Source organism: Dama dama, chromosome X (genome assembly GCF_033118175.1).
Source record: "Dama dama isolate Ldn47 chromosome X, ASM3311817v1, whole genome shotgun sequence".
NCBI classification, from domain to species: Eukaryota; Metazoa; Chordata; class Mammalia; order Artiodactyla; family Cervidae; genus Dama; species Dama dama.
Window position 1 is genome coordinate 77,500,270 of NC_083714.1, and position 24,939 is coordinate 77,525,208.

The window sequence follows — 24,939 nt, forward strand, 5'->3', positions numbered from 1 at the left end:
TTTTGGGGAAGAAGGATGGTAGATTCTAGAACATTGTATTCAGTTACTTACCATGTACCAAGTACCAAACTAAACATTTTAGTTTCCTTGATTGATTTAATAAGTGACTCAAAAAGTACCTGTAGTGATGATAAAGAAATTGACATTGAAGATGTACTGAAGGTTCAGTTTGAATGCAATTCAGTATGCAACTAGACTGTGGAAAAACAAGCAATATTTGTGAAGTGACATTTCATGTAATAATTCAGCTATGTATAAATCAAGAAAGTAAATGATATAAATATATTCATTTAGCTATTTTTTATCAATATGCCTCAAATATTTTATGTTGATCAGGAACCATTTTTTGAATGTAATCCTTGGCAAGTGTGTGCGAGGGTCACCTTATATTGAAGCATATTCAGTCCTTCTATGAGAAAATTTAGCCTAGATTCTCAGAACAACAGCAACCTAAATATAAATATCTTAAATGTCTGAATGGAAAATTTTGGGTGAGTGAAGGGATTTTTTAAAAAATAAATTTTGGTAATGGATTAGATTTATTAAAACAAGGTATTTTTGTAGACATTTATTTTAATGCTTCTTTTACTACTCCAGCATCTTGACTTTGTTATCTTATCCTTTTTCCCTTCACATACTTCTTTTTTTCAGGTTGGTAACCCTGTTCATAGCTCCTGTACTTCACCCCTGTCTATTTGTGTTGGGATGTTTAATGATTATCTAATAATTACACTTGATAATAAGAACTGTCTGCTGCTACTTTTTGTTGATTTAAAATGTTAAATTCAAGACAGTGGAGCCTTTTAAAAATAATTATTGCCTACTTTGTGATCTGTAAGTTTTGAAATTTTCTGAGGTGAATTTACTTAAAACAAAGACTATTATAGTTATATCTCACTACTAGTTTATTGAGTATATATAATACATTAAATATTGTTTTTTCTCTGAGAGATGTGTATCAAGTAGAATAAAATTTTGAACAGATTAAAAATTGACCCTTGAGATTTGGAAAAGTATGTCTTGACAGCTTCAGAAATCCCCTGTATTTGAATATTGTATCATGTGATTTTCTCCATAGAATATAATTGGAAATTATTGAAAAATTTAAAGGGCCACTTTCAATCCTTAGTAAGAATTTGAAAGTGTGTTAGCTCCTCAGTTGTGTCCAACTCTTTGTGACCCCATGGACTGTAGTCTGCCAGGCTCCTCTGTCCATGGGATTTCCCAGGCAAGAATACTGGAGAGGGTTGCCATTTCCTTCTCCAGGAGATCTTCCCAACCAAGTATTGAATCCAGGTCTTCCGCATTGCAGTCGATTCTTTACCATCTGAGCCACCAGGGAAGCCCTAGTAAGAGTTTATATACTTTATTATGCATTCTTATTTTTAGTGTATTTCTAAATATAAAATTTTAGGTTCATTGTTATAAAGTCTTTAGTTATGCTGGGCTGAGTACTTTTCAAACATACTTTTACGTATAATCAAGAACTGACACAGCTACTGACTAACCTTTAAAAATCTGAAATTAAGTAGAATGAAGTAATTTGGGGCCTGCTGTTTTGACAACAAAATTTTAAAGCTTTTTTAGTAACAAGTAATATGTGCACCAGGCTTCACAGTTAGTACTAGTGATAAAGAACCTGCCTTTCTATGCAGGAGACATAAAAGACATGAGTTTGATCCCTGAGTTGGGAAGATCCCCTGGAGGAGGGCATGGCAACCCACTCTAGTATTCTTGCCTGGAGAATTCCATGGACAGAGTAGCCTGGAGGGCTATGGTTCTTAGTGTCACAAATAATCAGACACAACTGAAGTGACTTAGCCTGCACAGTGTGCATCAGATATGGTTAAGTCTTAGCAGATGAAGGGTTTGTTGTCCTAGTTCTTAAGCAGTGTCACAACAGCCACATCCAAATGGCTGCATCAAAACGTCACATATCCTGATAGAAATTGGTAAACCAGAATTAGCTTTTGATAGGATAGATTTTTTTTTTTTTAGGATAGATTTTTATACATTATTTTCCTTCCCTTCCTTTAAAGTTGCACACTATGCTGGAGTTGCTTCAATGACTCTGAAGCGATATCCTTTGAGTTTTGATGGATTGGAGGGAAAGGCATGAATTTAGACAGATATAAATTTTCACAGAAAAGTAGAAGTTCAGATTACCCATTTTAATTAGAATTTCTTCTCTGTATTTTGTTTAGGAAAACAGTGATATTGTGAATGAATGCCCAGCATGGCAAGAGAAGATCCTTGAAAATGAAGAAGCTATTGCTCTTAGCAGGACAGACAAAACCATTCAACATGTGGAAGTGTTTTGTTATGCAAGGTATGATAAGTATTTATTTACAATAAACAACATTAATGACTTCATATTCACATCTTTTCAGAAGAAGCCAACAGTAAGAATTTACTTGGCATTGGTTGCTACAAGTCTCCTTGATATGCTGACTTGCCTTCTAAAACATATAACTTTCAGTTTTGTTATGTTTGTTCATTTGTATTTTTTTTTTTTAGATTTCACATGTAAGTGGTATACAGTATTTATCTTTCTCTGTCTGACTTAATTCACTTAGCATAATATCCTCTAGGTTCATCAGTATCATTGTAACTAAACTTCAAAAACAAGCAAACTCATAGAAAAGAGAAAAAGAAATCATATTTGTGGTTACCAGTGACATTGTAGTAAGGGGTGGCAGCAGGATACAGGGAGGATTGCATGAAGACAATCAAAACATACAAACTTTCAGTTACAACTACTAGAGACATAATTTGCAACATGATTAGTATAATAAACACTGCTTTGTATTATATATGAAAGTTGTTGAGAGAGTAAATCCCAAGAATTCTCAACACAAGAAAAATTTTTTTTTCTATTTATTTTTAATTTTGTATCTGTATGAGATGATGAATGTTCACTAAACTTATTGTGATAGTCACTTCATGATGTATGTAGTACATCAATCATGCTGTGCACCTTAAACTTACACAGTGATGTATGTCAGTTATATTGCAGTAAAACTGGAAGAAAACACTAAAATGTAACTTTAAGTTTTCTTTGTTAAGATAATCTTACATTAATAATTTGTAATTTACCAAGCTCTTTAAATACATTTTCTTGTTTGATCCTTACAACAGTCCTATGCTAGTATAGAGCAAATAGTTAGATTTTTTAGAGTCCTCAGTGAAGCTCAAAGAGTTTAATTTGCTGAAGGTCATCTGGCTTGATAAATGTCAGATCCATATCTAAGCTAGTTAGTGGTGGCGTGCATACATACTCAGTCGTGTCCGACTGTTTTGTGAGCCCACAGACTCTAGCCCATGAGGCTCCTTTGTCCCTGAGATTTCCCAGGCAATAGTACTGGAGTGGGTTGCCATTTCCTTCTCTAGGGCATCTTCCGGACTCAGGAATTGAACCCACGTCTCCTGCATTGGCAGGTAGATTCTTTCTTTACCACTGAGCCACCAGGGAAGCCCTAAGTAGCAGTGGAGTCTTAGATTAAAACCCAGGGTTTTTTAATCCTAGTTCGATGTTCTTCTAACTCTTCTTAGATAATATTCAGTATAGCAAAATGCAAAATTATAATTTTGAATTAAAAAAATCAAATTCAGTGGCGGTAACATTTTGGGGCATATTTTTGTAAATCATGAGACAATGGGGGAAGTAATGCTCTCAGTGTCTCCTTCTAAGTGAAAGAATTCATTGTTTTAAAATAATTAGAATTTTTTTTTCAGATTACATGGTTAATGGGCTGAAAGTTAACCATCACGTAGTTGAGTGCAATTTTTGAAGTAGTTAGAAAGTCAAGGGATTTAGAACATCAATGTCAAGCTCTATAATAGTAATTAAAACTTAAAATCCAAGATACTACAGATTTTTTAGGATGTGTACTGTCATTATACATAGCCTTGTTGTGGCACAGTGGTAAGTATGACCTGAGCCCTTGAAAAGTTGGGGTACTTGTCATTGATTTCTTAACCTATATTCATATCTGTCAGGTAACTAGCATTTTCTGCCATTAATACACAGTTAATTTTCTATGATTTTATGTAAAAGGACAGTCTTTGAAATGTCAGGTACAGATTATAATTTGCATATGCTAAATGGCATTCAGTAAGAAAAGCATAACTCTGATACTGTTCAGAGCCAGTGTAGACTGATTTAGAACAAAAGATGATCTCAGCTATAAAGTCATATGCTTTAGCAAAAGCAGGAATAAATATTTGGTAATTTTATTGTGTGTCTATGAATACTACTTGACTAGAATATAGTGACCGTCATACTCAGGCCCTTTGAGAGGTACTTTTGCTGTTTCAAGGTCTCTGATTTCTCTACTCTTCATGGCAATTAGTGTTTATGATTTCTAATGACTGATATGATACATTTTGAATGTAGAGGAAATCATCTTGTTTTTGATTCCTGGTCTCTTCAGTTTCACTTTTGGAACTTCCCAAAGTGATTAGTTTGTGAAAAAGTAGTTGTAGTTTCAGACAGTGAATTTTAAATCATTGTAACTAGTATTAAACACATATCTTTATTTGGAGAAGGAAATGGCAACCCACTCCAGTATTCTCGCCTGGAGAATCCTGTGGACAGAGGAGCCTAGAGGGCTGCTGTCCATAGGGTCGCACAGAGTCGGACACGACTGAAGTGATTTAGCATGCATGCATGCACTGGAGAAGGCAATGGCAACCCACTCCAGTATTCTTGCCTGAAGTAATCCCAGGGACAAGGGAGCCTGGTGAGCTGCCGTCTGTGAGGTCACACAGAGTTAGACACGACTGAAGTGACTTAGCAGCAGTAGCAGAACATATCTTTATTAATCAAAATAGGAACAATTACCTTTCAACACATTTTTACCAATGAGAAATAAGTTTGTTTATTCCTATAGCATAAAAATCTATGCTTCAGGATTTGACAAACTCTTGGAAAGCATTTTCTACCTTCTGCTGGTTTTGGAAGCGTTTTCCCTGCAAAAAGTTGTCAAGATGTTTGAAGAAGTGGTAGTTGGTTGGCGAGAGGTCAGGTGAATATGGCGGATGAGGCAAAATTTTGTGGCCCAATTCATTCAACTTGTGAAGCATTGGTTGTGCGATGCCATGATCTTAGTATTTTGAATGTTGAGTTTTAAGCCAACTTTTTCACTCTCCTCTTTCACCTTCATCAAGAGGCTCTTTAGTTCCTTTTCACTATCTGCCATAACGGTGATGTTATCTGCATATTTGAGGTGGTTGATATATCTCCTAACAGTCTTGATTCCAGCTTGTGATTCATCAAGTCTGGCATTTTGCATGATGTACTCTGCATAGAAGTTAAATAAACCAGTGACAATATACAGCCTTGTAGAACTCCTTTCCCAATTTTGAATCAGTCATTTGTTTCAAGTCCGGTTCTAACTGTTGCTTCTTGACCTGCATGCAGGTTTCTCAAGAAACAGGTAAGGTGGTCTGGTATTTTCCATAGTTTGTTGTGATCCATATAGTCAAAGGCTTTAGCATAGTCAATGAAGCAGAAGTAGTTGTTTTTCTGTAATTTTTTTGCTTTTTCTATAATCCTACGTATATTGGCAATTTGAGAAGCTGTAACATTTTACATTGCCCCTAGGCATGTGCGAGTGACTGTTTTTCCATATCTTCACCATCATTTGGTGGTATAACTTCTTCAGTGTAGCCAATGTTTATAGGTGTGTAGTAGTGATATCTCATTGCAGTTTTATTTTGTATTTCCCTGGTGCTTGATTTTCAGTATCTTTTCATGTGCTTGTTTGCCATCCATATATATTTTTTTTGTGAGATATCTGCTCTATCTTCTGCTCATTTTTTAATTGGGTGGATTTTTTTTTTTCCTGTGGAAATTTAAGAGTTCTTTAGTTTGCAGATATATCCCCCAGTCTTTAGCTTGTCTTTCATCCTTTTTACACATGATATTTTGTAGAACAAATGTTTTAACTCTTTTGACTCTTGGCTTAGCTATAGAGCCAGGAGATTTTTTTCTGTTTAAAAAAAAAGTTTCATAGATTTATGTTTTATATGTTAAGTACACGATCCACTTTAAATTTTTGTTTATGGTGTGAGGTTTAGATCCATGTTTATTTTCCTTTACTGATATCCAGTTCCTTCAGTACTATTTGTTGAAAAGGCTATTTCTCCTTCATTGAGTTACTTTTGCAACTTTGTCAAAAATCAGTTGGCTGTACTTGGATGGGTCTCTTTCTGGATTCTGTTTTCTTTTCCATTGATTTCTGTCTTTGCCCATACCAGTATCATACTCTCTTGATTACTGCAGCTGTAAGTTGGACTTAATATCTGTTAGAATGATTTCCCCAACCTTGTTTTTTTTAATCAAGATTATTTTAGCTGTTCTGCAGTTTATGCCTTTCCATATAAATGTTTTAATAAGCTTAATCATGTCTAGAAAATGTTGCTGGATTTGATAGGAATTGCATTAAAGTTACTGATCAACTTGGGGTGAATTGACATCTTTATTATTTTGTGTTTCCCAATCTGTTGACAAGTTATGCCTCTCCATTAAGGGAGGTCATCTTGATTTCTCTCTATAAGATTGTGTAATTTTCAACATACCAGTTCTGTACATCTTTTTTTAATTGTGTACCTAAGTACACAGTTGTGTAGCATGTGTGGAGCAAGTACTATTGTATTGCCTTTTTCATTTTGGTTTTCACATGTTCCTTATTAGTATCTAGAAATACAGTTGGTTTTTATGCATTCATCTTGTATCCTGAAATGTTAATTAACTTGCTTATTCTAGGAATTTTTGTGTAGATTCCTTGGGATTTTTGCATAGACAGCTGTTTTCTGCAAAGAGGAACAGTTTTATGTCTTCCTTTCCATTGACTTTTTTTTAAGAGTCTGTTTTCTGTTTAGAGTCATGTGTTTTCTGTCCGTAGCCATATACCACAAGTTAATGGTAATTTTCTACTTATCCTTAGGCTCACTTAATGAGCATTTTTTTTTCATAAAGGAAGTTATTATCACTTCTGAGTATCTTGTAATTATATGCAAATGCTGGGCAATCATTTAATTTGTTATTAATTATCTTGATCTTGTACACTACTCTCTCAGCATATGCAAGTCAAACTCACAGTCTGACCAAATGTCAAAATATTGAAAATCTTATACTTAAATGGTCACTGACACGAAGCGATTATTGTATTTAGCTACATGAAGCATAGACAGAAGTCAAACCTCAATCCCTGGTATATTTCCTATGTAGAATATTGTTTTTAATATTTTGGTAAATTTCCAAAATACCATGCAAAGATAGCTTTGTAATGATATGAATGCAGAAGTGTTATTACTTCTGTTCCCATTTTAGACCAGATGAGTAGGCTTATGGAGTTGACGTTTATTAGGATAAAATCTGTGATTTGATTCTCATATATGTTGCATGATATTTCATCAAGGAAGAACAGTGACTGTCTCTTGGCTACAAACAGTATTATAGCTACAACCAGTAGCCTTTTGATTTTTAATCTTTGATTACAGGGAGGATAGGGCAAGGATGCAAGTAGATCAGTGCAAAATCATCACCACTTTTTGGAAAATACCTCAAAGTATTGATACATGGCAAGTCAGTAACACCATATTATTTTTTATTTTTTTCTTTCATTTATTTATATTAGTTGGAGGCTAATTACTTTACAATATTGTAGTGTTTTTTGCCATACATTGATATGGATCAACCATGGATTTACATGTGTTCCCCATCCTGAACCCACCTCCTACCTCCCTCGCCATCCCATCCTTCTGGGTCATCCTGGTGTCCCAGCCCTGAGCACTTCTCTCATGCATCAAACCTGGACTACCGATCTGTTTCACAACTGAAAATATGCATGTTTCTTTCTTTTTTTTTTTTTTTTTACTTTATTTTATTTTATTTTTATTTTTTTTAATTTATTTTTTTTTTCCAGTGGGTTTTGTCATACATTGATATGAATCAGCCATAGATTTACACATATTCCCCATCCCGATCCTCCCTCCCACCTCCCTCTCCACCCGATTCCTCTGGGTCTTCCCAGTGCACCAGGCCCGAGCACTTCTCTCATGCATCCCACCTGGGCTGGTGATCTGTTTCACCATAGATAATATACATGCTGTTCTTTTGAAATATCCCACCGTCACATTCTCCCACAGAGTTCAAAAGTCTGTTTTGTATTTCTGTGTCTCTTTTTCTGTTTTGCATATAGGGTTATCGTTACCATCTTTCTAAATTCCATATATATGTGTTAGTATGCTGTAATGATCTTTATCTTTCTGGCTTACTTCACTCTGTATAATGGGCTCCAGTTTCATCCATCTCATTAGGACCAGTTCAAATGAATTCTTTTTAACGACTGAGTAATATTCCATGGTGTATATGTACCACAGCTTCCTTATCCATTCATCTGCTGATGGGCATCTAGGTTGCTTCCATGTCCTGGCTATTATAAACAGTGCTGCGATGAACATTGGGGTGCACATGTCTCTTTCAGATCTGGTTTCCTCAGTGTGTATGCCCAGAAGTGGGATTGCTGGGTCATATGGCAGTTCTATTTCCAGTTTTTTAAGAAATCTCCACACTGTTCTCCATAGCGGCTGTACTAGTTTGCATTCCCACCAACAGTGTAAGAGGGTTCCCTTTCCTCCACACCCTCTCCAGCATTTATTGCTTGTAGACTTTTGGATAGCAGCCATCCTGACTGGCGTGTAATGGTACCTCATTGTGGTTTTGATTTGCATTTCTCTGATAATGAGTGATGTTGAGCATCTTTTCATGTGTTTGTTAGCCATCTGTATGTCTTCTTTGGAGAAATGTCTGTTTAGTTCTTTGGCCCATCTTTTAACTGGGTCATTTATTTTTCTGGAATTGAGCTGCAGGAGTTGCTTGTATATTTTTGAGATTAATCCTTTGTCTGTTGCTTCATTTGCTATTATTTTCTCCCAATCTGAGGGCTGTCTTTTCACCTTACTTATAGTTTCCTTTGTAGTGCAAAAGCTTTTAAGTTTCATTAGGTCACATTTGTTTATTTTTGCTTTTATTTCCAATATTCTGGGAGGTGGGTCATAGAGGATCCTGCTGTGATTTATGTCGGAGACTGTTTTGCCTATGTTCTCCTCTAGGAGTTTTATAGTTTCTGGTCTTACATTTAGATCTTTAATCCATTTTGAGTTTATTTTTTGTGTATGGTGTTAGAAAGTGTTCTATTGTCATTCTTTTACAAGTGTTTGACGAGTTTTCCCAGAACCACTTGTTTAAGAGTTTGTCTTTTTTCCATTGTATATCCTTGTCTCCTTTGTCGAAGATAAGGTGTCCATAGGTTTGTGGATTTATCTCTGGGCTTTCTGTTCTGTGCCATTGATCTATATTTCTGTCTTTGTGCCAGTACCATACTGTCTTGAGGACTGTGGCTTTGTAGTAGAGTCTGAAGTCAGGCAGGTTGATTCCACCAGTTCCATTCTTCTTTCTCAAGATTACTTTGGCTATTCGAGGTTTTTTTGTATTTCCATACAAATTGTGAAATTCCTTTGTCTAGTTCTGTGAAAAATACCGTTGGTAGCTTGATAGGGATTGCGTTGAATCTATAGATTGCTTTGAGTAGAATAGCCATTTTGACAATATTGATTCTTCCAATCCATGAACGCGGTATCTTTCTCCATCTGTCTGTGTCCTCTTTGATTTCTTTCATCAGTGTTTTATAGTTTTCTATGTATAGGTCTTTTGTTTCTTTAGGTAGATATACTCCTAAGTATTTTATTCTTTTTGTTGCAATGGTGAATGGCATTGTTTCCTTAATTTCTCTTTCTGTTTTGTCATTGTTAGTATATAGGAATGCAAGGGATTTCTGTGTGTTAATTTTATATCCTGCAACTTTACTATATTCATTGATTAGCTCTAGTAATTTTCTGGTAGAGTCTTTAGGGTTTTCTATGTAGAGGATCATGTCGTCTGCAAACAGTGAGAGTTTCACTTCTTCTTTTCCTATCTGGATTCCTTTTACTTCTTTTTCTGCTCTGATTGCTGTGGCCAAAACTTCCAACACTATGTTGAATAGTAGTGGTGAGAGTGGGCACCCTTGTCTTGTTCCAGATTTCAGGGCAAATGCTTTCAATTTTTCACCATTGAGGGTGATGCTTGCTGTGGGTTTGTCATATATAGCTTTTATTATGTTCAGGTATGTTCCTTCTCTTCCTGCTTTTTGGAGAGTTTTAATCATATATGAGTGTTGAACTTTGTCAAAGGCTTTCTCTGCATCTATTGAGATAATCATATGGTTTTTATCTTTCAATTTGTTAATGTGGTGTATTACATTGATTGATTTGCAGATATTGAAGAATCCTTGCATTCCTGTGATAAAGCCCACTTGGTCATGGTGTATGATTTTTTTAATATGAATGAAAATGAAAACAACCCAAAACCTATGGGATACTGTAAAAGCAGTGCTAAGGGGAAGGTTCATAGCATTACAGGCTTACATCAAGAAACAAGAAAAAAACCAAATAAATAACCTAACTCTACACCTAAAGCAATTAGAGAAGGAAGAAATGAAGAACCCCAGGGTTAGCAGAAGAAAAGAAATCTTAAAAATTAGGGCAGAAATAAATGCAAAAGAAACTAAAGAGACCATAGCAAAAATCAACAAAGCTAAAAGCTGGTTTTTTGAAAAAATAAACAAAATTGACAAACCATTAGCAAGACTCATTAAGAAACAAAGAGAGAAGAACCAAATTAACAAAATTAGAAATGAAAATGGAGAGATCACAACAGACAACAGTGAAATACAAAGGATCATAAGAGACTACTACCAGCAGCTCTATGCCAATAAAATGGACAACTTGGAAGAAATAGACAAATTCTTAGAAAAGTATAACTTTCCAAAACTGAACCAGGAAGAAACAGAAAATCTTAACAGAGCCATCACAAGCAAGGAAATCGAAACTGTAATCAGAAATCTTCCAGCAAACAAAAGCCCAGTACAGATGGCTTCACAGCTGAATTCTACCAAAAATTTAGAGAAGAGCTAACACCTATCTTACTCAAACTCTTCCAGAAAATTGCAGATGAAGGTAAACTTCCAAACTCATTCTATGAGGCCACCATCACCCTAATTCCAAAACCAGACAGAGATGCCACAAAAAAAGAAAACTACAGGCCAATATCACTGATGAACATAGATGCAAAAATCCTTAACAAAATTCTAGCAAACAGAATCCAACAACATATTAATATGCATGTTTCAATGCTATTCTCAGATCATCCCACCCTCGCCGTCTCCCACAGAGTCTAAAAGTCTGTTCTATACATCTGTGACTCTTTTACTGTCCTGCATATAGGGTTACCTTTACCTTTCTAAATTCCGTATATATGCGTTAGTATACTCTATTGGTATTTTATTTCTGGCTTGCTTCACTCTGTATAATGGGCTCCAGTTTCATCCACCTCATTAGAACTGATTCAAATGTATTCTTTTTAATGGCTGAGTAATATTCCATTGTGTATATGTACCACAGCTTTCTTATCCATTCATCTGCTGATGGGCATCTAGGTTGCTTCCATGTCCTGGCTATTATAAACAGTGCTGCGATGAACATTGGGGTACAAATGTCCCTTTCATTTCTGGTTTCTTCAGTGTGTATGCCCAGAAGTGGGACTGCTGTGTCATATGGCTGTTCTGTTTCCAGGTTTTTAAGAAATCTCCATAGTGTTCTCCATAGTGGCTGTACTAGTTTGCACTCCCACGAACAGTGTAAGAGGGTTCCCTTTTCTCCACACCCTCTCCAGCATTTATTGCTTGTAGACTTTTGGATAGCAGCCATCCTGACTGGCGTGTAATGGTACCTCATTGTGGTTTTGATTTGCATTTCTCTGATAATGAGTGATGTTGAGCATCTTTTCATGTGTTTGTTAGCCATCTGTATGTCTTCTTTGGAGAAATGTCTGTTTAGTTCTTTGGCCCAACTTTTAACTGGGTCATTTATTTTTCTGGAATTGAGCTGCAGGAGTTGCTTGTATATTTTTGAGATTAATCCTCTGTCTGTTGCTTCATTTGCTATTATTTTCTCCCAATCTGAGGGCTGTCTTTTCACCTTACTTATAGTTTCCTTTGTAGTGCAAAAGCTTTTAAGTTTCATTAGGTCACATTTGTTTATTTTTGCTTTTATTTCCAATATTCTGGGAGGTGGGTCATAGAGGATCCTGCTGTGATTTATGTCGGAGAGTGTTTTGCCTATGTTCTCCTCTAGGAGTTTCATAGTTTCTGGTCTTACATTTAGATCTTTAATCCATTTTGAGTTTATTTTGTGTATGGTGTTAGAAAGTGTTCTAGTTTCATTCTTTTACAAGTGTTTGATGAGTTTTCCCAGAACCACTTGTTTAAGAGTTTGTCTTTTCTCCATTGTATATCCTTGCCTCCTTTGTCGAAGATAAGGTGTCCATAGGTACATGGATTAATCTCTGGGCTTTCTATTTTGTTCCATGGATCTATAGTTCTTTCTCTGTGCCAGTACCATACTGTCTTGATGACTGTGGCTTTGTAGTAGAGCCTGAAGTCAGACAAGTTGATTCCTCAAGTTCCTTTCTTCTTTCTCAAGATTACTTTGGCTATTTGAGGTTTTTTGTATTTCCACACAAATTGTGAAATTATTTGTTCTAGTTCTGTGAAAAATACTGTTGGTAGCCTGATAGGCATTGCATTGAATCTATAGATTGCTTTGGGTAGTATAGTCATTTTCACAATATCGATTCTTCCAATCCATGAACATGGTATATTTCTCCATCTATTTGTGTCCTCTTTGATTTCTTTCATAAGTGTTTTATAGTTTTCTATATATAGGTCTTTGGTTTCATTTGGTAGATATATTCCTAAGTATTTTATTATTTTCGTTGTAATGGTGAATGGTATTGTTTCGTTAATTTCTCTTTCTGTTTTCTCATTTTTAGTTTATAGGAATGAAAGGGATTTCTGTGTGTTGATTTTATAGCCTGCAACTTTACTATATTCATTGATTAGCTCTAGTAATTTTCTGGTAGAGTCTTTAGGGTTTTCTAGTAGAGGATCATGTCATCTGCAAACAGCGAGAGTTTCACTTCTTTTCCTATCTGGATTCCTTTTATTTCTTTTTCTGCTCTTATTGCTGTGGTCGTAACTTCCAAAACTATGTTGAGTAGTAGTGGTGAGAGTGGGCACCCTTGTCTTGTTCCTGATTTCAGGGGAAATGCTTTCAATTTTTCACCATTGAGGATAATGTTTGCTGTGGGCTTGTCATATATAGCTTTTATTAGTTCAAGGTATGTTCCTTCTATTCCTGCTTTCTGGGGAGTTTTTTTTTTATCATAAATGGATGTTGAATTTTGTCACAGGCTTTTCCTGCATCTATTGAGATAATCATATGGTTTTTATCTTTCGATTTGTTAATGCGGTGTATTACATTGATTGATTTGTGGATATTAAAGAATCCTTTCATTCCTGGGATAAAGCCCACTTGGTCAAGATGTATGATCTTTATACGTTGTAGGAATCGGGTGGAGAGGGAGGTGGGAGGGGGGATCGGGATTGGGAATACATGTAAATCCATGGCTGATTCATATCAATGTATGACAAAACCCAGTGGAAAAAAAAATAATAATAATAAAAAAAAAGAAAAAAAAATAAATACGTTGTTGGATTCTGTTTGCTAGAATTTTGTTAAGGATTTTTACATCTATGTTCATCAGTGATATTGGCCTGTAGTTTTCTTTTTTTGTGGCATCTTTGTGTGGTTTTGCTATTAGGGTGATGGCTGCCTCATAGAAGAGTTTGGAAGTTTACCTTCATCTGCAATTTTCTGGAAGAGTTTGAGTAAGATAGGTGTTAGCTCTTCTCTAAATTTTTGGTAGAATTCAGCTGTGAAGCCATCTGTACTGGGCTTTTGTTTGCTGGAAGATTTCTGATTACAGTTTCGATTTCCTTGCTTGTGATGGATCTGTTAAGATTTTCTGTTTCTTCCTGGTTTAGTTTTGGAAAGTTATACTTTTCTAAGAATTTGTCTATTTCTTCCAAGTTGTCCATTTTTTTAGCATATAGCTGCTGGGAGTAGTCTATTATGATCCTTTGTATTTCTTTGTTTTCTGTTGTGATCTCTCCATTTTCATTTCTAATTTTGTTGATTTGTTTCTTCTTTCTTTGTTTCTTGATGAGTCTGGCTAACAGTTTGTCTATTTTATTTACCTTTTTAAGGAACCAGCTTTTGGTTTTATTGATTTTTGCTATGTTCTTTTTTGTTTCTTTTGTATTTATTTCTGCCCTAATTTTTAAGCTTTCTTTCCTTCTCCTAACCCTGGGCTTCTTCATTTCTTCCTTCTCTAGTTGCTTTAGATGTAGAGTTAGGTTATTTATTTGACTTTTTTCTTGTTTCTTGAGGTAAGCCTGTATTGCTATGAACCTTCCCCTTAGTAGTGCTGTTAAAGTTTCCCATAGGTTTTGGGTTGTTGTGTTTTCATTTTCATTCATTTCTATGCATATCTTGATTTCTTTTTTAATTTCTTCTATGATTCGTTGGTTATTCAGAAGTGTGTTATTTAGCCTGCATATATTGGAATTTTTAATACTTTTTCTCCTGTAATTGAGATCTAATGTTACTGCACTGCGGTCAGAAAAGATGACTGGAATGATTTCATTTTTTTTGACAAGGCTATACTTATGGCCCAGGATGTCATCTATTCTGGAGAAGGTTCCATGTGCATTTGAGAAAAAGGTGAAATTGATTGTTTTGGGGTGAAATGTCCTGTAGATATCATTTATGTCTAGCTGGTCCATTCTGTCATTTTAAGTTTTTGTTTCCTTGTTAATTCTCTATGTAGTTGATCTATCCATGGGTGTGAGTGGGATATTAAAGTCTCCCACTATTGTTGTGTTATTGTTAATTTCCCCTTTCATACTTCTTAGCATTTGCCTTACATCTTGTGGTGCTCCTATGTTGGGTGCATATGTATTTATAATTGTTATATCTTCTTGGATTGATCCTTTGATCATTATGTAGTGTCCTTATTTGTCTCTTTTCACAGCCTTTATTTTAAAATCTATTTTTTCTGATATGAGTATTGTGACTACTGGTTTCTTTTGGTCTCGTTTGTGTGAAATATTTTTTTTCCAGCCCTTCAATTGCAGTCTGTATATGTCCCTTATTTTGAGGTGGGTCTCTTGTAGACAGCATATATAGGGATCTTGTTTTTGTAACCATTCAGCCAGTCTTTGTTTTTGATTGTGGTAATTATTGAAAAGTATGGTCCTATTGCAATTTACTTTGTTGTTTTGGGTTCACGTTTATACAGCCTTTCTGTATTTCCTGTCTAGAGAAGATAATTTAGCATTTGTTGAAGAGCTGGTTTGGTGGTGCTGAGTTCTCTGAGCTCTTGCTTGTCTGTAAAGCTTTTGAATTCTTCTTCATATCTGAATGAGATCCTTGCTGGGTACAGTAATCTGGGCTGTAGGTTATTGTCTTTTATTACTTTAAGTATGTCCTGCCATTCCCTTCTGGCCTGAAGAGTTTCTATTGAAAGATCAGCTGTTATCCTTATGGGAATCCCCTTGTGTGTTATTCGTTGTTTTTCCCTTGCTGCTTTTATTATTTGTTGTTTGTGTTTGATCTTTGTTAATTTGATTAATATATGTCCTGGGGTGTTTTGCCTTGGGTTCATCCTGTTTGGGACTCTCTGGTTTTCTTGGACTTGTGTGACTATTTCCTTCAACATTTTAGGGAAATTTTTAACTATTATCTCCTCGAATATTTTCTCATGGCTTATTTTTTTTTTCCATTTATTTTTGTTAGTTGGAGGCCAACCATTTCACAACATTGCAGTGGGTTCTGTCATACATTGACATGAATCAGCCATGGAGTTACATGTATTCCCCATCCCGATCCCCCTTCCCACCTCCCTCTCCACCCGATTCCTCTGGGTCTTCCCAGTCCACCAGGCCCGGGCACTTGTCTCATGCATCCCAGCTGGGCTGATGGTCTGTTTCACTATAGATAATATACATGCTGTTCTCTCGAAACATCCCACCCTCGCCTTCTCCCACAGAGTCCAACAGTCTGTTCTGTACATCTGTGTCTCTTTTTCTGTTTTGCATTTAGGGTTATCATTACCATCTTTCTAAATTCCATATATATGTGTTAGTATACTGTAATGTTCTTTATCTTTCTGGCTTACTTCACTCTGTATAATGGGCTCCAGTTTCATCCATCTCATTAGAGCTGATTCAAATGAAGTCTTTTTATCTGCTGAGTAATATTCCATGGTGTACATGTACCACAGCTTTCTTATCCATTCATCTGCTGATGGGCATCTAGGTTGCTTCCATGTCCTGGCTATTATAAACAGTGCTGCGATGAACATTGGGGTGCACGTGTCTCTTTCAGATCTGGTTTCCTCAGTGTGTATGCCCAGAAGTGGGATTGCTGGGTCATATGGCAGTTCTATTTCCAGTTTTTTAAGAAATCTCCACACTGTTCTCCATAATGGCTGTACTAGTTTGCATTCCCACCAACAGTGTAAGTGGGTTCCCTTTTCTCCACACCCTCTCCAGCATTTATTGCTTGTAGACTTTTGGATAGCAGCCATCCTGACTGGCGTGTAATGGTACCTCATTGTGGTTTTGATTTGCATTTCTCTGATAATGAGTGATGTTGAGCATCTTTTCATGTGTTTGTTAGCCATCTGTATGTCTTCTTTGGGGAAATGTCTGTTTAGTTCTTTGGCCCATTGTTTGATTGGGTCATTTATTTTTCTGGAATTGAGCTACAGGGGTTGCTTGTATATTTTTGAGATTAATCCTTTGTTTGTTTCTTCATTTGCTATTATTTTCTCCCAATCTGAGAGCTGTCTTTTCACCTTACTTATAGTATCCTTTGTTGTGCAAAAGCTTTTAAGTTTCATTAGGTCCCATTTGTTTATTTTTGCTTTTATTTCCAATATTCTGGGAGGTGGGTCATAGAGAATCCTGCTGTGATTCATGTCGGAGAGTGTTTTGCCTATGTTCTATTTTCTGGTCTTACATTTAGATCTTTAATCCATTTTGAGTTTATTTTTGTGTATGGTGTTAGAAAGTGTTCTATTGTCATTCTTTTACAAGTGTTTGACGAGTTTTCCCAGCACCACTTGTTAAAGAGGTTGTCTTTTTTCCATTGTATATCCTCGCCTCCTTTGTCGAAGATAAGGTGTCCATAGGTTCGTGGATTTATCTCTGGGCTTTCTATTCTGTTCCATTGATCTATATTTCTGTCTTTGGGCCAGTACCATACTGTCTTGAGGACTGTGGCTTTGTAGTAGAGTCTGAAGTCAGGCAGCTTGATTCCTCCAGTTCCATTCTTCTTTCTCAAGATTACTTCGGCTATTTGAGGTTTTTTTTGTATTTCCATACAAATTGTGAAATTATTTGTTCTAATTCTGTGAAAAATATCGTTGTTAGCTTGATAGGGATTGCATTGAATCTATAGATTGCTTTGGGTAGAATAGCCATTTTTACAATATTGATTCTTCCAATCCATGAACACGGTATGTTTCTCCATCTGTTTGTGTCCCCTTTAATTTCATTCATCAGTGTTTTACAGTTTTCTATGTCTAGGTTTTTTGTTTCTTTAGGTAGATATACTCCTAAGTATTTTATTCTTTTTGTTGCAATGGTGAATGGTATTGTTTGCTTAATTTCTTTTTCTGTTTTCTTATTGTTAGTGTATAGGAATGCAAGGGATTTCTGTGTGTTGATTTTATAGCCTGCAACTTTACTATATTTGTTGATTAGCTCTAGTAATTTTCTGGTAGAGTCTTTAGGGTTTTCTATGTAGAGGATCATGTCATCTGCAAACAGCAAGAGTTTCAATTCTTCTTTTCCTATCTGGATTCCTTTTATTTCTTTTTCTGCTCTGATTACTCTGGCCAACACTTCCAACACTATCTTGAATAGTAGTGGTGAGAGTGGGCACCCTTGTCTTGTTCCTGATTTCAGGGGAAATGCCTTCAATTTTTCACCATTGAGGGTAATGCTTGCTGTGGGTTTGTCAAATATAGCTTTTATTATGTTGAGGTATGTTCCTTCTCTTCCTGCTTTCTGGAGAGTTTTAATCATAAATGGGTGTTGAATTTTGTCAAAGGCTTTCTCTGCATCTATTGAGATAATCATATGGTTTTTATCTTTCAATTTGTTAATGTGGTGTATTACATTGATTGATTTGTGGATATTAAAGTATCCTTGCATTCCTGGGATAATGCCCACATGGTCATGGTGTATGATTTTTTTAGTATGTTGTTAGATTCTGTTTGCTAGAATTTTGTTAAAGATTTTTCCATCTATGTTCATTAGTGATAGTGGCCTGTAGTTTTCTTCTTTTCTGGCATCTTTGTCTGGTTTTGGAATTAGGGTGATTACTGCCTCATAGAATGAGTTTGGAGGTTTACCTTCTTCTGCAGTTTTCTGGAAGAGTTTGAGTAAGATAGGTGTTAGCTCTTCTCTAAATTTTTGGTAGAATTCAGCTATGAAGCCATCAGGTCCTGTGCTTTTGTTTGCTGGAAGATTTCTGATTACATTTTCGATTTCCTTCCTTGTGATGGCTCTGTTCAGATCTTCTATTTCTTCCTGGTTCAGTTTTGGAAAGTTATACTTTTCTAAAAATTTGTCTATTTCTTCCAAGTTGTCCATTTTATTGGCATAGAGCTGCTGGTAGTAGTCTCTTATGATCCTTTGTATTTCAATGTTGTCTATTGTGATCTCTCCATTTTCATTTCTAATTTTGTTAATTTGGTTCTTCTCCCTTTGTTTCTTAATGAGTCTTCCTAATGGTTTGTCAATTTTGTTTATTTTTTCAAAAAACCAGCTTTTAGCTTTGTTGATTTTTGCTATGGTCTCTTTAGTTTCTTTTGCATTTATTTCTGCCCTAATTTTTAAGATTTCTTTCCTTCTACTAACCCTGGGATTCTTCGTTTCTTCCTTCTCTAATTGCTTTAGGTGTAGAGTTAGGTGATTTATTTGACTTTTTTCTTGTTTCTTGATGTAAGCCTGTAATGCTATGAATCTTCCCCTTAGCACTGCTTTTACAGTGTCCCATAGGTTTTGGTTTGTTGTGTTTTCATTTTCATTCATCTCTATGCATATTTTGATTTCTTTTTTGATTTCTTCTATGATTTGTTGGTTATTGAGAAGCGTGTTATTTAGCCTCTATATGTTTGAATTTTTACCAATGTTTTTCCTGTGATTGAGATCTAATCTTACTGCACTGTGGTTAGAAAAGATGACTGGAATGATTTCAATTTTTTGAATTTTCCAAGACTAGATTTATGGCCCAGGATGTGATCTATTCTAGAGAAGGTTCCGTGTGCACTTGAGAAAAAGATGAAGTTGATTGTTTTGGGGTGAAACGTCCTATAGATATCAATTAGGTCTAGCTGGTCCATTGTGTCATTTAAGGTTTGTGTTTCCTTGTTAATTTTCTGTTTAGTTCATCTATCCATGGTTGTGAGTGGGGTATTAAAGTCTCCCACTATTATTGTGTTACTATTAATTTCCTCTTTCATACTCATTAGTGTTTGCTGTACATTTTGCGGTGCTCCTATGTTGGGTGCATATATATTTATAATTGTTATATCTTCTTCTTTGATTGATCCTTTGATCATTATGTAGTGTCCTTCTTTGTCTCTTTTCACATCCTTTATTTGAAAGTCTATTTTATCTGATATGAGTATTGCGACTCCTGCTTTCTTTTGTTCTCCGTTTGCGTGAAATATTTTTTCCAGCCCTTCTCTTTTAGTGTGTATGTGTCTCTTGTTTTGAGGTGGGTGTCTTGTAGACAGCATATATAGGGATCTTTTTTTTTGTATCCATTCAGCCAATCTTTGTCTTTTGGTTGGGGCATTCAACCCATTTACATTTAAGATAATTATTGATAGGTGTGGTCCCGTTGCCATTTACTTTGTTGTTTTGGGTTCACGTTTATACAGCCTTTCTGCATTTCCTGTCTAGAGAAGATCCTTTAGCATTTGTTGAAGAGCTGGTTTGGTGGTGCTGAGTTCTCTGAGCTCTTGCTTGTCTGTAAAGCTTTTGAATTCTTCTTCATATCTGAATGAGATCCTTGCTGTGTATAGTAATCTGGGCTGTAGCTTATTGTCTTTCATTACTTTAAGTATGTCCTGCCATTCCCTTCTGGCCGGAAGAGTTTCTATTGAAAGATCAGCTGTTATCCTTATGGGAATCCCCTTGTGTTATTTGCTGTTTTTCCCTTGCTGCTTTTATTATTTGTTGTTTGTGTTTGATCTTTGTTAATTTGATTAATATATGTCCTGGGGTGTTTTGCCTTGGGTTCATCCTGTTTGGGACTCTCTGGTTTTCTTGGACTTGTGTGACTATTTCCTTCAACATTTTAGGGAAGTTTTTAACTATTATCTCCTCGAGTATTTTCTCATGGCCTATTTTTTTTGTCTTCTTCTTCTGGGACTCCTGTGATTTGAATATTGGGGCATTTCACACTGTCCCAGAGGTCCTGAGGTTGTCCTCACTTCTTTTGATTCTTTTTTCTTTTTTCCTCTCTGCTTCATTTATTTCCACCATACTATCTTGTACCTCACTTATCCTATCTTCTGCCTCAGTTATTCTCCTGTTGGTTCCCTCCATAGTGTTTTTGATCCCATTTATTGCATTATTCATTATTAATTGACTCTTTTTTTATTTTTTCCAGGTCCTTGTTAAACATTTCTTGCATCTTCTCAATCCTTTTCTCCAGGTTATTTATCTCTAACTCCATTTTGTTTTCAAGATTTTGGATCATTTTTATTATCATTATTCTAAATTCTTTTTTAGGTAAATTCCCTATCTCCTCCTCTTTTGTTTGGCTTGGTGGGCATTTTTCATGTTCCTTTTCCTGCTGAGTATTTCTCTGCCTTTTCATCTTGTTTAGATTGCTGTATTTGGAGTGGCCTTTCTGTATTCTGGTAATTTGTGATTCCTCATTATTGTGGAGGGTCCTCCCAGTGGGTGGGGTTTGAAAATTGACTTGTCAAGTTTTCCTCCTTAGGGAACTTGCACCAGTGTTCTGGTGGCTGGATCTGGATTTCTTCTCTCTGGAGTGCAATGGAGTGTCCAGTAGTGAGTTTTGATATGTCTATGGGTTTGGTGTGACTTTTGGCAGCCTGTATATTGACGCTCAGGGCTGTGTTCCTATGTTACTGGAGAATTTGCATGTTATGTCTTGCTCTGGTGACTCTTTGGTGGTGGTTTATTTCAGTATAGGTATGGAGGCTTTTGGATGATCTCTTATTAATTACTGATCCCTGGAGTCAGGAGTTCTCTGGTGTTCTCAGGTTTTGGGCTTAAGCCTCCTGCCTCTAGTTTTCAGTCTTATTCTTCCAGTAGCCTCAAGACTTCTCCATCCATACAGCACTGATAATAAAACTTCTAGGTTAATGGTTAAAAGATTCTCCACTCTGAGGGACACCCAGAGAGGTTCACAGATGAAGAAGAGGAGAGGGAGCAAAGAGATAGAGGTGAGCAGGAGGAGAAAAAAAAGGGAATCATGAGGAGAGAAACAGATGTAGGCAGTACTCTGTTCCCTAAGTGTTCTCCGCAGCCCAGAACACCCACGGAGATTCACAGAATTGGATTGAGAAGAGAAGGGGGAGGGAGGAAATAGAGATGATCTGGCAGAGAAAAAGGAGAGTCAAAAGGGGGAGACTGTCATCAATCCAGTAAGCACACTCCTGAGTAAAAATGGTTACTGAAGATTGGATTCTCAAATGTACAAAATTGATATCAAATACTAAACAAAAAAAAGATTAAAAATCTAGTGAAGAGGTTAGACTCTTAAAATACATTATTAAAAAAACCGAAACACAAAAAGTATGAGCAATATATATGAAGTTTGCTTTAAAAATAGGGTCTTTTTTTTTTTTTTTTTTGCAAGGTAATAGTGGGTTATAAAAATGAAAATTAAAGGAGTAATAGAGAACTTAAAAAAGAAGAAGAAAAAAGTTTTAATTAAAAAAAATAATAATAGTAAAAATATATCTAGGAATTTCTCTGGAGCTGTTGTGGGCAGTGTGGGTTCAGTTCAGTTTTAGATAGTTCCTTGTTCCAGCTTATACTTCTCAATATCTATAGGCCCCTTCCAGTGTAGTTGGTATTAACTACAGGAATTTTAATCTGTTGCACCTGTCATTTCTAAAGCAGTTCCCTTTGTTTATTTGGCTTCTATTTGCTGATCTCTTCAGTGTCTAATTTCCGCCCTGACACAAGGGATTGGAGGTGGTCTCTTGTTTAGGTTCACTTGTATTCAGTGCTGTGTGGAGGGAGTAACACTGCAAACAAATATCACTGGTGTGTGTGGGGAGTACTCACAGTGTTTCAGCGATACTGGGTTTGCCCCCGCTCACGGTGTGTGTGATTTCCCTGTCTACACTGCTCAGGCTTCAGGTTGCTCTACAGGTAGCGGGCCCTGAGTTGCGTGCACTTCTCAGGTCTAAGCCACTCAGGTTCAGGTTCTTGGGTACTCCACAAAGGCGCAGACTTGGTTGGGCCTGCGTTTTGTGCCTTACCTGATCTGAGCATTTCAGGCAACTAGGTGCTTGACGAGCGCACTCTCTTCAGGTGCAGTGCGACTTATCCCCTCCCCAGTCCCAGCCTCAGTTTCCCTGTGCACCCGGCCTGGTGTGCCTTGTGTCTCTTCTGGGGAGCTGATCTCTGGCTGCGACCCTCCTGGTGGATGTCAACCATCCAGAATTTCAAGAAGTCTGGTTAGAAACTGGAAGCCTGTTTGCAGTGGTAGGGGATGCCCTCTCTGGGGCCGAGTTTGCCCCTTTCAGGCTCTAGTTGGCGCCCGCCTCCCCCCTGCCTCTGGCGGGGCATGGGCCCATCTGCAGCCGGCTAGCTCTTCTCTGGTAAAGCTCAGTCCTTTGTTCTGTGAACGGGCTGGCAGTGCCTTGGGTTAGGGCTTTTTGCAGGTTAATTCTCTCTCTCTCTCTCTTGCTATCCCACAGTTTAGGTTGCCCTAAGCAATGCCGTCCGCTCCTCTCCGTTCAGCCCCCACTTGCTGGTGGCGGATGCGAGCATCTGGGGTACTTTTCTGCTGGGAGTTGTCTTTAGGCATGTGATCTGTGGGTTTTATTTATTTATTTTTCCTCCCAGTTAGGTTGCCCTCTGGGATTCAAAAACTTCCCCCAGACCCTCTGGTGAGAGGGTTTCCTGGTGTTTGGAAACTTCCTCTATTAAGACTCCCTTCCCAGGACGAATCTCCACCCCTAGCTCTTTTGTCTCTTTATCTTTTATATTTTGTCCTATCTCCTTTCGAAGACAATGGGCTGCATTTCTGGGTGCCTGATGTCCTCTGCCAGCATTCAGAAGTTGTTTTGTGGAGTTTGCTCAGCATTCAAATATTCTTTCAATGAATTTGTGGTGGAGAAAGTGGTCTCCTTGTCCTATTCCTCCGCCATCTTAGCTCCTCAAGTAACACCATATTCTAATGTAAACATACTGGATAGCACGTTGTTTGTCATTGCTGACTTTACTTATTTTCAGAAGTAATTCTTACGTGTTCAGTCTAAGAGTTTTAGTGATCTTTTGACTATGAAAGTTAGTACTTTTTCGTTATTGCATAGTTGGTGGCTCAGCAGTAAAGAATCTGCCTGCCAATTCAGGAGACGCAGGTTTGATCCCTGGGTCAGGAAGATCCTCTGAAGTAGGAAATGGCAATGCACTCCAGTATTCTTGCCGGGAGAATCTCATAGACAGAGGAGCCTGGCAGGCTACGGTCCGTAGAGTCACCAAAGAGTTGGACATGACTTAGTGACTAAACAGCAATAATAACAACATAGTTAGGCTGTATATTAAAATAAAATAGCTTAAGTTCAATTCTCAGAAATACTATAAAGAACTACCCAGATTGTTTTGCTTTATGAGTGCTTTTTTACCTTGGATGCTGCTAGTAATAAATTAGATAATCTGTAATTTGGGCTAGAAATTCTTTTGCTATACATAGATTATTTTTCTTTGAAACAAATAGTGTGATTATTACATTTGACTTATTGAAGGAAAGAGTAAAAGGACTATAGCATTTATTGGATATTATCTTTCTGACAACTGCTATAACTCAGTTCCTTACATTTTTTATTTCATTCAGTTTCACTTACTCTGTGCTACATCAGGGAGAGTCAGAGATAGGACAGGCAGGATTTGAACCCACATCTATCTAACTCAAAAGTTTGTGCTATTTCCATTATATCAAAGTATATATCAGGCATCAGATAAATACATGTATGTGCATCAAGGGAACCATTAAACCAAGTGCATAAAGTATTTTCTTTGTGAAGACTAGCACGTAAAGAAGTACATTTACTTGTTTAACTTGCTAGAATATTATTTAGTAGTGTAAAGTAGTTATATCTATAATGGGGAATTAAAGTGCCTAACTTCCAGTGTATAGAAGATGAGGGATAAATCCAATATCCTTTAGTTGTTGTGACTGTTGTTAGTACCCCACAGGATATTTTTGTAGTTTATGTGAGAGAATAAAAACAACTACTATTTCTGGTTTTAAACATTCAACAGACTATGAAAAAGCACAATACATTAATTCACACTTAATTCACAAAAACCCAAAGAGTTCTTAGGTGAAAGATATTGTTGTTCAGTCTCTCAGGTGTGTTCAACTCTTAGTGACCCCATGAATGCCAGGCTCCCCTGTCCTTCATCATATCCTGGAGTTTGCTCGGGGTGAAAGATGGTTGCTTATTAATTGCATAATGTCATATAGTTTCTTTAGTGAGAAGAGATTTTATGTTTCTAAAATATTTGGAAGAACTTGTGCTTTTTCTGCCCTGTTTCATTTTTGAATAATCCTGAACATCGTTTCCCCTTTTCTGATATGATAATATTAAAGCAGGATGAAAACTTGCTTGTTAGACTTATAAACGAACCAACTCTTTCA

General features: G+C 36.6%; 1 protein-coding gene across 1 annotated transcript in view; it reads left to right on the plus strand.

Moving 5' to 3' along the window:
• CHM (CHM Rab escort protein) overlaps positions 1 to 24,939 on the plus strand; it is a 233,557-nt gene that overhangs the window by 76,198 nt on the left and 132,420 nt on the right. The window contains exon 4 of the mRNA XM_061137379.1: positions 2,205 to 2,329. Within this exon, the coding sequence (XP_060993362.1) occupies positions 2,205 to 2,329 (125 nt within the window). The remainder of the gene's footprint in view (positions 1 to 2,204; positions 2,330 to 24,939) is intronic.